The sequence below is a fragment of the Peromyscus leucopus genome, chromosome 4 (genome assembly GCF_004664715.2).
Source record: "Peromyscus leucopus breed LL Stock chromosome 4, UCI_PerLeu_2.1, whole genome shotgun sequence".
NCBI classification, from domain to species: Eukaryota; Metazoa; Chordata; class Mammalia; order Rodentia; family Cricetidae; genus Peromyscus; species Peromyscus leucopus.
This window is the reverse complement of record NC_051066.1, coordinates 21520290-21535666: the sequence shown is the minus strand read 5'-3', so window position 1 is coordinate 21535666 and position 15377 is coordinate 21520290. Positions and strand designations below refer to the sequence as shown.

The 15377-nt window shown below is 37.5% G+C and overlaps 1 protein-coding gene across 1 annotated transcript in view; it reads right to left on the bottom strand.

Annotated features, from left to right (window-relative positions):
* The window catches only part of Kynu (kynureninase), a 137593-nt gene that overhangs the window by 86242 nt on the left and 35974 nt on the right, over positions 1-15377 (bottom strand). The window contains exon 4 of the mRNA XM_028881967.2: positions 10409-10491. Within this exon, the coding sequence (XP_028737800.1) occupies positions 10409-10491 (83 nt within the window). The remainder of the gene's footprint in view (positions 1-10408; positions 10492-15377) is intronic.

Genomic DNA, 15377 nt, shown 5'->3' with positions numbered 1-15377 from the left:
TGGAAATTCCACACCTGGTCCATTTACCAAATTATACCTGAACTTCCATACATGTAGACAGTTAAAAATTATATTTCTCTCTTGATGTTATGAATAACAAAGCCAAGATAATAATCATTTCTATGACTCACAAACTCGGAGTGGTTTATTCTGTTATCAGTTGACAAAATTCCCAGAGAGTACTTTTTAATGTGTGTACATTTTGAAATTAAACTTTAAAGCTGGTTGTTCCTGACATGAAGCTAAAGTGCATTTTTGGTCGCAGAAGTCAACTCTGCTAGATATATCTCACTGTTACCACAGTAAGATCGGTCCTAGTTGTCAAGACGAAAGAGCTACCTGAGGAAATACCACAGCTTAAATACCTTCATGATTTGTTCACACACAGGGATAAAAAGACAAGGTAAATGTGTACCGTCTGATAAAAACATAAGCAAAATTAAGAAGTCTATTACCTACTCACCATGGGACCTGGCTCTGAAGGTTTGAGAACAGGAAGGAGACAGGAGACAGAGCCTATATTTGTGATTGGGACACCCCAGAGAAGCTTCTGCAACTTGTGTGCTTCAACTTTCTAGATATTTCTTTAAATATTTCCTAACCAACTGAGGAAAATATCTATCACAAGGTTCATAAAGCTGTTCGAGAAAATATGTAATGCTGGTCTTACCTTGGTCTACTCACAGGCATAGTTATAATAGAGTTCCCTTTAGAAACACAGTGGTCAGTGGGATAATAAGTCCACTAAATTCTAGGGTAAGTGGGCTTGGAGTGAGGTTATTGGAAATGAGTGTTTAACTGATGAATTCATATATTATCATAGCTAATCAAGGAGGAGCCTGTGTTTTCCTTTGGTCAGAGGCAACTTGTATTGGCTCTCTGGATTTCTTTACTTGTTATACAATTGGTGAAGAAGTAGTGGGTATTAAAAGACATCCTTGGTCATTTTAAGGGCTATCAGGTCTGAAGTCAAGGGGCCAGGAAAACAATCTCCATCTATATGTCTAGACATAGTAAATGGACATGATAAGCTTACTTCACATGTAACAACATGTGTCTTCTCCTACATATGAAATACATTTTGAAATATGCTATGAAAGTAAATGTCATCAGCTCTATCCTAGTTGTTTCTCTGTACTGCAGTATGATTCTTTTTAATTATTGCTTCTGAAATAAAACCCTATTCTATGGTATCTGTCTTGACCATATGATTGATTCTCTATCATTTGTAAGTATTTATTGTGAAAACCACTTATTAAAAAACTTGATGTAGAAAATAGGAGGAAAAAAAGAAAGAAAACAATTAATGGGGGAAAACATTTAAAGATAAATAAAAATGGTAAGAAAACACAGTAGTTGTCAGATGAAAACAAATAATTGGAAGAGATTAATGGAGAACTTTTATATAGAAACCCAGACATTTATTTTTGCTTAAGCATTACATATTTATTAAAACTACCACTTTCTGGGAAATGTTGGTCTGTCACATGATACATATTTGCTTTCTGAATATTTCTGGGATGGGTAAGTTCTGACTCCACAAGCATATCCACCCCAGACATGCTGGTCTAAACCAATCTCAGCTTATTCATGGCAATTATCCCTCATTTTCAAGGGCACACTCACTCTTGAACCAATTCTTTGTCAATAATCTCTCAATACTTTGAGTGATTAGTTATCCCCACACCATTATCCCTACTTTGACTACTACATATGGAATTCACCAGAGCACTTTCCTGAATGTCATCCTAACCTACTGCTGAGCCCTGTCCAAAGACAAGACCCATTTATTTAGGATGCAAATGTGTATACCCAGGTACACCCAGGAGGGATGCTAGAATTAAAGTCTTGAAACACTAACAGAAATGTTTACTGTGAGTATAACTAAAGGCACTTAAGAATAATTTATTCTTAACTTCACAGCAATGCCAACTGAACTAATTTTTAGTTTATTTTCAAAAGAAAGTTTACCTAATTGACCTCATGGGTTCAAGTCGTACCTCTGAACACAATATTGTTCTACACTATTTCAATATTCTCTGAGAGATAAATGGTTTAAGTTAAATGAAACTCTTTCAAGTTGCCTCTCCTTGTTCCCTTTCCTGTCCTAAGAGCCTTCTTTGAATTAATGAGGAAGCATCACGACCTAAAATTATTCAGAGCACAATTTTTTAGAAGCTTCCTGAAAGCTTAAGACTTGGGAGGCTTTTCCCCTTAGGGGACCACTTGTGATTTTCTTTGATAAATGTCGAAATTGGAGTTGCTTCATCTGAGATGAGTGTTTCCCACTTGTTTTTGGCAACTCAATATAAGCACTGCCTTCTTCTATTGAAGCCTGGCAAGGAAATAGTTATGGAACCATTACTATGCACTGATACTTTTTAATTTCAGAAATGTTTAAACGGCCACTCCTGGGAGTTTCAAGTGAGCTGAACCATTACAGACTTTGTTCAGAAAGTGCATCGGCACTTTGAAATCTGCAACTTACATTATTTCCCACAGCCTTCTTTGCCATTAGATGAGAAATCTATTGTGGGTTTCCTTCATTATCTCAATATGGAAACTGATATCCAAATAGCACTAACCCAAAGTCTCACAAATAAGAATAAATTTTTGTTCAGAATTACATTTGGAGGCACTGTTTATGAGACATTCTCCAAAAATCAAATATGGGAGACCCAGGTTCATAACCAATTTCCTTCTTTGTCTCTCCAATCCCAATATAATATCAAAGTTTTTGCAAGCTGAGAAGAGCAAGTCCCCCAGCTGCTTACCGTCTGGTAAGAGAGTCCACTTGGACTGTCATATCCTCTTCCCTCTTCTTTATTAAGCAGATGCAAATGCTATTGTGCATTTGATGTCAGAACTGTAATTAGGCAAAGCCCCAGGGAATTTTTCTAGTTACAAATTTCTATGGGCCGTAAAGATAGATGGCCAGAGCATGGAAGAGGGTTTGGGACAGCCGAGGCAGATCACCTGAGAATCATTACTCCTCTCATGGTCAACCACAGTTTCATAAAGGAAATATGTTCATATTACTCTTTTAAAAGATCAAATGCATGCATCTAACCCTTAGTGATTTTTATGTATCTAGGGGAAGTAGACTTAATAATGATCCTAATAATATTCTCCAGCACATCTATTTCTAGCATCTTGATAGTATGACATTAATTATAAGGGAAAGTTACCCCATGTCCCATGTGTTGTGGAATTGCTGGCTCTATACAAAATATTTTATTAGTAGTTTTTCTTTACATTCAAAATTGAAAAAATTTTGAATAAATATGGCTGATCACTCTCTTTCTCTTCCTGTTCATTCTAGAGCCATCAACATGTGTACATAATAACTGTCACCCCCCTATTATTACTTCTTTTGAATAATCCTATGGTAAAGACTATATTTTCAAGTGACCAGAAGATTCAACAATGACCAAAATAAGACATCTCTATCTGCTTATATTTAGTAATGAAAAGTAATTTGGCTTTTGCTACACTTCACTGTTATTTTAACTATTTCATGATTTTAAGTCATGTCATCTTCTGGAGACAGTTTGAAGTTCCTTATGATACAATATAAAGAAGAATAACAAAAAAATACAATAAAGCTGGAGCATGGCACAGTGATAGAGAGCTTTTCTACTGCAGGGAAGGCCATGGGTTCCATCTGAGGATATATATACACTCACATACATGCATTCGAGTATACACACACACACACACACACACACACACACACACACACACACACACAGAGAGAGAGAGAGAGAGAGAGAGAGAGAGAGAGAGAGAGAGAGAGAGAGAGCAATGAAGTAAAGTATTTATAGAAAAAACAATATTTTGAAGTTGTTAACAATTTTGTTACTTTAAATTTGGATATATTTTCCCTCTTAGAAACACTTTGAAAGCAAGGTAAAGGGAAATCATGTATGGTTTTTCTTTGACAAACACCATGAAAAAAATGTTAAATAAGAAGACATTGATTAGGACAAAACTCCCACACTAAGTTTCCAATAAATCAGGAGAGTAACAAAAATGAAATCACATTCATATTTTATATCATTCAGGTGAAACCAATTTCTTACCTAACCTTAAAAGCCAGCATCAGAAAGATAGTCTGATTTCCAAACAAGTCACTTTTAATTGGCACAATAACATTCCCAATGCCTTAGTTCCTTCACAGAACAGGTAACCAACAGAAACCTGATACAAAAAAATTTGTCTCCCTGTCCTACCTTGGAAAGAAACTAACTTTAAGATGGATAGTTTATCTCCTCTTTCTGTTTTGGGGTTTTCTTTGGTTCTTTTCTTTGAATAAAACCAGACTCCTCTACTTAATTCCCAGGAATACTTACTTTGCTTCTGTGTAGCAATTTGCCTTGTTTGTTTGTTTCTGATGCTAGTGACTGACCCCAGGGTCCAGCTAGATCTTGCTAGACAAGCATTCTGTCACTGAGTTAAGTTTCCAAGTCCCTGTAGTAATTTCCTCTTAATTCAAACATTCCATCCCTGAGGGAAACTCCTTTAAATTTGAAAAATTCTAAATAAAATTTTGCTAAGACTTAATGAGACAACTCAAAAGACTCAGAAAGTCCCTAAAACTTACCAGATCCATAAAGCGTTTTCTTTCCCCAAAGATTAATAATAGGCAGTAAGGATTACTGAAGAAAGTATACTTTCCAACCTTTTGAGCTACCTGCAAGTTGTGCAAATAACTTCAAGGGTTCAGCTTTTGGGAGTTATTGCCTCTGAAATACTAGGGATATTTCACTGGACACATGAGTTACAGCAGAAACCCAAGTATTTAACTGCTGTGGATATCGCTCTATATAAATAAAGCACTGATTGGCCAGTGGCCAGGCAGGAAGTATAGGCAGGACAATGAGAGAGGAGAACTGAGGAAGGAGGAAGGAAAGGGAGATTGCCTGGAGCAACTGCCAGGACAAGGAAGATGTAAAGTACCGGTAAGCCACGAGCCATGTGGCAAAGTAAAGATTAATAGAAATGGGCTAAATACAAGAGTAAGAGCTAGACAATAATAGGCCTGAGCTAATGGCCAAGCAGTTTAAATAATGTAAGCGTCTGTGTGTTTATTTTATAAGTGGGTTCCGGGACTGGCAAGACTTGGTGGCGGGAGCTGGAGAGAAATTCTCCAGCAACATTTAACTCTATAATAATTTTTATATAATATTGAGCCTTTGGGAAATTATTCATATATTTTATTGAGTTTCATATATACAAAATAGACTTTAGACATTTCAAGAATAATTATCTTTTATATGCCTTTTTACATAGAGAACTGAAACATCTCTATTTTAACTAATACAACATCCAAGTTAAAATGTGCAAAGAAAAGAAGAAATGTCTCATATGTTTGGCTCTTTATTCCAGGCTGTGACTTAGGTGGAGTCAGGAGAGATCATGTGACTAGATAATTGAACTGGTCATCTCACCTACTACCTCCTGTTTGGGCAGGGACTGGACACTGACCCCGAGAGCAGACCTGAGCACTGAGGGCATGGTAAGCTTGACCACACTCTATGTCAACCCTCTCACATGACCTTGAGATTCCTTCTTGCTCTGCTGGGTTGTGTACTTTCAAATCAGCTCATTAGAATATGGAAAGTGTATCTTATGCCATTACAACCAAAGAGTCAATTGTGGAAGTCCCAGTATATAGATAGTCAGCTCAAAGTAGGGACCTATGGCAGGTGTCACAAGCTGGAGCACCAGAGGCGGGTCAAACTCCAAACCTATGTAATGTGAACGAACTCTGGGAAGCTGGTGTCGGAATTTAATCAAATGATTGTTAACATAGTCTCAATGTCAGGACTGGTTTCCAGCATTAGAAATGCATCAGAACATGAATCACATGACACTGTATAGAATTTACAAACCAGATAAAGCTGCACAAAGCAGAGGTTAATTAATGTAGCTTCTTCAAATTTAAAAATGTTCTAGCATTTTTTTTTCTTTTCTAAGCAACCTGAATATTTATAGCCCTTTTTTTCTCTCCTTACTGTTGGAGCGCATTTTTAGGTTTCCTAGTGGCTTTACCCAGCAGGTCTGCATAAAGAAGATGCTTGGACCACGGGCCTGAATACAGGTGTCTGAGATGGTCTGCACTTGACTGTGCTGGGGAGAGATCTTTTGCTACACCCCTTTGGTATTCCTTTAAATACCCTAGGGCAGAGACAGTCAGGCTGATGAATTATGATCCAGGCCCTCTGGAGGCTAGCCTGTATTTTCTGTCTGTTTCTCTCCCCTCTATCTTTCTGTCTAATATTTCCTACTGCTTCTACTCAAGAGTACTCTGGGGAAATGTGGGGGTGAGGGATGGCCCCCCACACCTTACTAATAACAGTGAAGATGACTGCTTTAAAAAATTTGCTATCTTTATGTGACATAAATGCACTTATTGAGCAACAAAATGCTTGTACATTTAATAAGTTGCAATAGCCCTATAAACTTTTAAATGGTCAAAGGAAAATTATGTAGAGTTTATTGGCTTTATAAATAAGTCTCACTAAATAATATCATCTTACGACTTTCCTGGCCTGTCTATAAACATCCTAACTCCCCCTTTTGGGGATAATAAATACTAAACACAGAGTAACAAGATTAGAATGCAATTGTTATCTGAACAACAAGCTTACTACTAACACACACACACACACACACACACACACACACACATACACACACTGCACAGTCTACAGCTAAAGAAACACAAATCTCACGTTGCATTAATATACATGTTTATTTTTAGGTTTTCATTTGTTTATCTGTTAGAAATTTCAACAAATACACATGGTTTTCAAAAATGCAGCCTCTTAGCTATAATAGAAACTGTTTCCATGTGAGTTTCCTCCCTTATCATGCACAGGGCTTCCTGACAGGTCAAGAGTACTGCCCCGAGAGAACCTCGTGGTAGAGCAGGAGGTGCTGTGCTTCTAGCCTCCCTGAGGTCAGATGCCCTTTGGCATCCTGGGATATTGGCTTCAAGATTCGAGATTACAGGTTGCCTACATACCCTACAGCTTCTTGTGCATGCTCTTAATGCAGATCCCACTCTCTGAGCCTTTCACTTGCTGCCCCCAAAGCTGCACTTGTGAATTTCTGAGCCCTTTCACAGCAGCTATACTTTTGGTCTGCGGAGGCACATATGCCTTTATTGTTCCTGTCATCTTTCTGTGCCATAGGAGGTGGGTGGTATTGTCAGTGTGCACTCAGTCTTCAGATTCTACAACGCAGCCACATGAAACCAACAGAAATTTGCACATTAGAAACTCAATAAAATTGAAATGAAGTAAGGTTACTTTTTCTCACAATTTTTTAAACCAGAGTTAATTTTTTTGTAGTAGATAGCATGGAAATATAGTTTTCAATGTAAAAGAGGATCATTAAGCTGGTGGTGTACTTTACAGTAAGGTGATCCCACCAAGTCGATTGGCCTGGGGTCGGTCCCCTGTTTGAGCCTTTAGGTTTAAAGCACAGAGAAAGCACATAGTCTTCTGGTGAGTTCTAGCTGCTATGAAGAGTGTTCTCACATTTATGTGTTATGAATTAATGTGTCTTCTTAAGGTCATTTGTTGAAGCCCTAATCCCCTATGTTAATTCAGAATAATTGAGGCCATACAGGTGAGGTCTTAATCAGGTATGACTAGCTTTCTTACAAGAAAGAAAAGTCACTTGGGGAAAATATGAAATTGGCTTGTGCAAGTCAGAAAGAGAGCCTGGTGGCTCTTAGATCAGGGCTTTTGGTCTCAGGAAAAAGGTGTCTTTTAAAGCCTCCCCATTTTAGACACTTGGTTATGGCAGCCTGGGCTGATGGACATGCATGCCATTCCTCTCACTGGGCCTGGTTTTCCCCTGCTTTCCAACCTGACAGTTTTCTCTTCAGTCTGATATAAGAGGAGCCTGGAGGTCACACACAGGGACAAGTGGAATTGATTATTTGGATACAGTGGTTACAGTCTCTCAAGAGATCTCTCTTTTATTCCTATTTTTATACCTACTCCCCTATTGGATTGGCTGAATAATTTCCAAGCCTTTGAAAGATAATGACTAGGGTAATAATGAAAGGGTTGTTATTTGTTTGTTTTTCCTCTAGAAGATAAAAATTTGGTTTATTGTGTATTTACAGATTTTTGTTTATTTATAATAAAGGAATTAGCAATCATCTTTCTGCTAACAGATTCTCCAAATAGCATGGACATCAATTGTCTTGGCTTTCTATTTTGTTCATTGAGAGTTTACATAATTTTTTCCAATTTGTTAAATAATTTCTTGAGTGATAATTCAGATAAAATGGATTTACATGCATATGCCTGGCACTCGGTCAACTAAAAACTTAGTTCCTATTGTAATATGAGTCACAATGACAAATTCTGGGCTTCCTTTTTTTTTTTAGTGTCATATATATTAATTTTTGTTTGGCAGTCAGGGATGTTTTTGTCTTCATTTCTTTCTCACTACAGCCTTGGAACTTTTAGCAAAGGATCACAAATTATTTTTTGAGTAAATATTCTATTTCTTATATTTTAATAGTTTTTCATAGCCTTTCGGCACTTGAGTCTGTCTTCTCCACTCTAATTCCACCTGTCATCCATGTAGATTGAATCACCTAGTTAGTTGCCCAGAATCAAATGAGACAAAAATAAAGACAGTTTTATACTTTCTAATAAGGGGGCCAGATTTTTAAAACCATTTGAAAACTGGGAATTTCCTAAAGTACATCAAATATTTTCAGATAGCATATAAAAATTGGAAAAGTGTAACGTACCCTAAATTTCACATAAAATTTCAGTCAATGCCAAGTATTCAAGCCAATGAAATTAAAAGTCAATTTACTATCCAAAAGATCATGAATTCTACCAACAGGATACAAAATTTAGTTCTGGAAACTCATTATACAACAAAATAGAACCAATCATATTACAGTTAAAGTTTTAGGGATGAATGGATGGTTCCATGATTAAGGGCACATATTATTCTTACAAAATACCTAAGATGCACTCCCAGTACCCATGTTGGTTCGCTCAGAAGTGCTTGGAATTCTAGCTTTAGGGGATTCGAAGGCCTCTTCTAGCTTCTGTAGGTACATCTACTCATGTACACTCACACACACACACACACACACACACACACACACACACACACACAAAGGGGTTGGGTAGAGGGGGAGACAGATAAAGACAATGACAGACAGAGAGAGACACACACAGAGAGACACAGAGACAGACAGACAGAGAGACTTAGTTACTGTTCTGCTGCTGCGATGAAATACCATGATGAAGGCAACTTATAAATGAAGGCACTGGATTGGGGACTTGCTTATAGTTTCAGAAGGTGAGATCATGGCCATCATGGCAGGGATCAGGGTGGCAGGCAGGCATAGTGCTGGAGCAGTAGCTGAAAGCTCACATCCTGATCAGCAAGTGGGAACCACAGAGAGATGGGGCGTGTGCCTTTGAAACCTCAAAGCCCATCTCACAGTGACACACCTTCTCCAATAAGACCAAACCTACTCCAACAAGACCACATCTCCTAAACCTTCCTAAACAGCCCACCAGCTAGGAACCAAACATTCAACTATGTGAGCTTATGGGGATCATTCTTATTCTAACACACACACACACACACACACACACACACACACACACACACAAAACAATAAAACTTTGTTCATTTGATTGTTAGTTAGTCAAGTTTAGGATGGGATCACACTATGCAGCTTGTTGGCCATAAACTTAGGACCCCCACACCTCCTCTTTGGTTTCTTCTTCCGGCTCAGTCTTAATTTAAATAGATCACCAAGGATTAAACTGAAACAATGCTTTCAGTGCTTTACACTAAACATATTAATGATAATTAATGTTTATTATGTAACATTATAATATTCTTGTATTTTTTTAATTATTTGTTATAAATTAATAAAATGTGCTTTTCTTTTTAGAAGGTGATAAAAAGGGATTTCAAAGTATCTAAGGGGCTGAGCATGCCTATAATCCCAGCACACAAAAGACCAAGCAAAAGTTGTAAGATAGCCTGGGTTACAGAGGAAGACTGTGTTAAAAATCAAGCAGAGACCCAGGAGGCCTGGGTTCAACTTAGTGGAGAACACGTGACTATTTTGAGGCGGAAACTGGGGCCCATCCCAAGTACCACAAAATAAAGAATTAAATAAACAAGTAGATAATTGAAAGGGCTAGAAATAACAGATATTTATTTTTATATTTTGTATATTGATACTATATTCTTCATAAAAACCTTGAATAATAATATTAAAGGTACATATTCTTTTTACTTTTATGGATTAACATAGAAAATCATAATGTTAGTCAATAAGATCTATCACTTACTTTTAGAGCTAAACTATATCTTCACAATTCTTTTGTTTTATACTTACCCACAATGTCCTTCATAAGGCCTACAATACTCTCATCCCCTGTAATCCAAGGGCGTTTCCCTACATCATGACCATAGGCTCCCCTGAAATTGAAAAAGGGACATAAAAATTTCTTAGTAGTATGTAGTGGGTAGCTGTTCCAGCTTTGACCTGGAAGTACTACCCCCATTGAGGCTCTGGTAACTGTCACACCTACAAGGCAGGGCCGAGACAGGAGCCCTTAAGACCCAAGATCTGAATGTGCTAGCTCTTTTGGTTCCTGGATCCTGGATGTTGGAGGTAGATGGAGCAGAATTTTCCAGAGAGCACCACTGGACTGTGCTACACCTTTTCCAGACCCTGTATCCTATCCCTTCACTTGTAAGTTACCCACAAAATAAACCTCCCTTTTAACTATGTGGAGTTGACTTATTACTACAACCAATAGTAGTGTGGTGGTGGTGGCGGTGGCGGCGGCAGCAGTGGTGGTGTGTGTGATTTTGTTTTCAAATATTAGCTAGTAAGATACTTCCATGTGTACTATTTAGTCTAAATAGTAACATGTCTTCCACAGGCTCATGTACTGGAACAGGTGTTTCTAAGTTGGTGGCCCTGTTTTGGGAGGTAATAGGAGCTTTAAGAGGTAGAGCCTAGTTGGAAGAATTGGGTAACTCAGGGGCAAACCTGAGGTTTGTAGGCCAATTCTGCTTTGTTTCCTAATTGTGGTGATATATTGTGTACCCTAATAAAATTTGCCTGAAGATCAAGGAACAGAACAAGCCACTAGATTAAATATTATGCCAGGTGATGGTGGAACACACCTTTAATCCCAGCACTTGAGATCTCATGCCTCTTTTACTAGTACTTGGGAAGTCACATACCTTTAATCGCAACACTTAAAAGGAAGTAATAGGGCTGGGCAGAGACAGGAACCGAAGCCTTTTCAGGCTGAGGAGTCCCAGAGGTAAGATGTAGCAGTGGCTTGTTCCTTTGTTTGTCTGATCTTCAGGAAAATTTTATTAGGTTACATGATATATCACCACATTAAGTTTTATGAGGGTACACAATAGATCACCACACCTAATCTGCCCAAATGTGAGCCAACAGTCACTGCAACCACTGTCACACATTCCCTACCATGGTGGACTGCATCCTCAAACCATGACTCATAATAACACTGTCACACATTCCCTACCATGGTGGACTGCATCCTCAAACCATGACTCATAATAACACTGTCACACATTCCCTACCATGGTGGACTGCATCCTCAAACCATGACTCACAATAACACTGTCACACATTCCCTACCATGGTGGACTGCATCCTCTAACCATGACTCATAATAAATCATTCCCTCCTAAGTTTGAGTCTTCTTAGGCAGTTGACATAGTAACAAGACAAGTAAGCAGTACATATATCTCTATAATGCTTAAGCAAAAATATTAAAATATAGCTTTTATAAAATCAAGAAGTGGTACCCGGGTATCGTATGTTTAAGATTCATCATTCTTTCATTGCTTATAATTTTTTTTTTTTTACTGTCATGTGGTTGGAAGATTATCCATGTGCTACTTCATTTTGTAAAACATTTTCCAGCCTAAGCTACTATGTTCTCTTTATTTTGAAATTTCCAAGACTATTAGAGCACTCTACTTACATACTTGTAGCCTACAGTAGTATCTATACAAAAATATACATACTAACTTATGTTGGGAGGCCAAAATCTATTAATGAGATAAAAAGACATAAAATGACTATCCTTGTGATAGTATTTTATAGAAATAACAAAATTTAGCAACAGTCAAAGTCAACACTACATTTTCACCTATCTTTCACTACATATCGCCTCTCTAGCAATTGAGCTATCATGTTCCAGCTCAATTTTATTATTGAAGTAAATTTCCTAGAAGGTTTCTTTTTTTGTTTTTTTTTTTTGTTTTTTTTTTTTTTTTTTCCGGGGGAAGGGAAATCAGAAAATACAAAAGAGTATTTCAGTGTTAAGAAAATGAGAAAGAATAATACACATGAAAATGTGGAGGAAATTGAATCCAAGTCTGTGAGGGAACATCTAGAATGCTGTTGAATGCTCACGTCTTCCATAACTCGGAAATGGATTGGTCTTAGGTGATGCGTTATAGACTAGGAAATAAGGCTGGCGCACATGCTTTTTATTCTAAGGGAAGTCAAGGTTTATGTCCACCTATTGAAATTCTTCCATCTGCCTGTGGTGAGCTGGGATGCCTTCACATTTGATGCTATGCTACCAAAAAAATTACATTCTGAATGTTTGATAGTTAGCTTTTTATCATATAGTATGAGTCAACTTCAGGTCTCTGCTGGAGGAAAATCACATTTATTAGAAGGTTCCAGGGGCTAATTTTCCACATCTGTAAAAGTAAATAAAAGAGTGACAATATGTTGTTTAAAGAGTTGGCAGAAAAAGTAAATGAGATAGCATATAAAAGAGATGGATGCACAATATTCCCTTGCTGACTCATCTCTTCTAATGTAAATCTAATGCTAAACTGCCTTCATCAACATGTGGTACATAACAGGAATCTTTAAGCTAATATTTCCATTACCATATAAACTAAGATGAAGGAGGAGGAATTTCTGTGTGAATAAACATAGGCTGCTAAGAACTAGGAGGAAGAGAAGGGCAATTCAATTGCTAGTTATTATTATTCATATTATTATTAGATAGCCTGCAGCTTGCTTCTCTGGACTCCCAATATAAATGTTAAAGACAAAAATCATTATCATTAAATGGTAGTTAAAGGCAGATACTTGGATCCCTTTTTTATTTTAATCACATAGAGCTCCCTGGCCTTTGCTGATAGCACAATATATCTTATTACATCTAGGTAGTAAAATTCTATGTTCTGCCTCAGAGAATTTATATCTCAGAATATTATGCCACCTACTTCTCACTCTGGTAGACACCATGGTAATAATCTTTAGGGATATGTTTCTCCCTGCAAGGCTTTTGGCATCTTCCTCTCTTTAAAATATTACACACTAAGGCTACTTCCTCATTTTGTCAGCCCACTAGCCTGGGGTAGTGAAATGTATTTAGAACGTTTTATCCAAATAAACCCAAAGTAAAGTGGCCTGTCATTAGGAAGAATTGATGTAGATTAAAGTGTGGTTATAAACATATGTGTTAGAGTTAGGAAAGTTGCTAGATTGCTTTCATTCAAAGTTGCTTAAAATAAGCTGAACACAGCTGCAATTCTTTGCAAATGTTGGGAAAGAAATATGAAGAGTTAACCCATTACCACAACATTAATCATTGCCAGGAATGGAGTGTTTTGTGAGGTGGCCATGAGCAATATTTGCCTATGAAATCAGATTTCAGGATATAACATCTAATTAAGAAGTTAATAGAAACTTGGATTCTCTTTAAAATGGGGCCATATTTTACCCATCCTACAAAATGAGAAGTGGTCCTATTTTAGAAAGCTTTCCCTGTAAGTGAATAAATAAATTTTCAGAGCCTTTCTTAATGAAGCACAGCTTTATCCATGTCCCAATTGATAACTGGCTAACAATCTGTATTTGACTAGTGGAGATATGTATTTTCTTATTCATGTGTCCCCCTCTTATTTAAAGGGAGAAATTCATAACTGAATAAAAACTATTGTAGGAGTCTTCAGGTGAAAGCTTCTCTGGGCTACTTAATCATTGCACTGTCCACAAACACACTGCCATGTAAATCATTCCATCAGCCAGCTGGTGATGGAATGATATTATTCCTGAAGTATAAATTCATGGGACATTTCTTTTTTAACTAATTCTACCTAAGCTGTCAATCTTTTACAAAAGTCCCTATGAAGGCATTACCATAGAAAGAATTACTCCTGTGAAAAACAGACGACAGCATCTATCTTGTAAATTTGAGAATGCAGATGACTTAAATACCATGGTTCTAGGTTTCTGTCTTTGGAATGTAATGTATATTTCTCAATCTACAATATACTCTTAGGATTGATGTTTTGCCTTCTAACTGAAGTTTATCATCATGACTATTAACTCACGTTACTTTCTTTTAAATAATGCAGACTGTCTTAGGGCTTCTTCTATTGCTGTGAAGACACACCATGACCATGAAAACTCTTACAAGAATAACATCTAATTGAGGGGTGCTGTGGGATGGTCTTTCTGTATGCTGTGAATATATGTTGCTCCCATTGACCTGTGGTAAGGCAGGATAAGAGGCAGGTGGGAAATCCAAACAGAGAGATAAGGAGAAGTAGGGTAGAGTCAGGGCAGACACCATCTAGCTGCCAAAGGAACAAGATGCCAGCAGACTGGTAATGCCACAGCCACATGGCAAAATATAGATGAATAGAAATGGGTTAATTTAAGATGTAATAGCTAGCTATCAATAAGCCTGAGCTATAGACCAAACAGTTTGTAATTAATATTAAGCCTCTGCGTATTTATTTGGGACCAGGTGGCATAGGAAAAACTTCTGGCTACAGGCAGAAGTCAGTTTCAGAGGTTCAGTCCATTATCATCATGGCAGGGAACATGGTTACATGCAGGCAGATGTGCTGTGGGAGGAGTGGGGAGTCCTACATCTTGCAGGCAACAGGAAGTTGACTCAATGTCACACTGAGGGAAGCTTGAGCAAAAGAGACCTCAAAGCCCGCCCCCACAGCGACACACTTTCTCCAACAAGGCCTACCTCCTAATAGTGCCACTCTCTTTGGGGGGCATTTTCTTTCAAACCACCACACAGACTGTTAGTAAATATTTAATAGAAAACATTTCCCCAAATCTTGTAAGCTGACAGCCTATCCTTTCTCATATACCATAGGATTGAAGAATATTAGTCTTTTTATTATATAAAAAGGACATTTTTCTTCATTTTTGAGACAATATCTTGCCCTATATCCAAGGGTGTCCTCAAATATCCAATTCTCTTGTTCCTGAGTGATGGGATACTAGGCTTATGATACAATGTTCAGGATTGTATAAACTT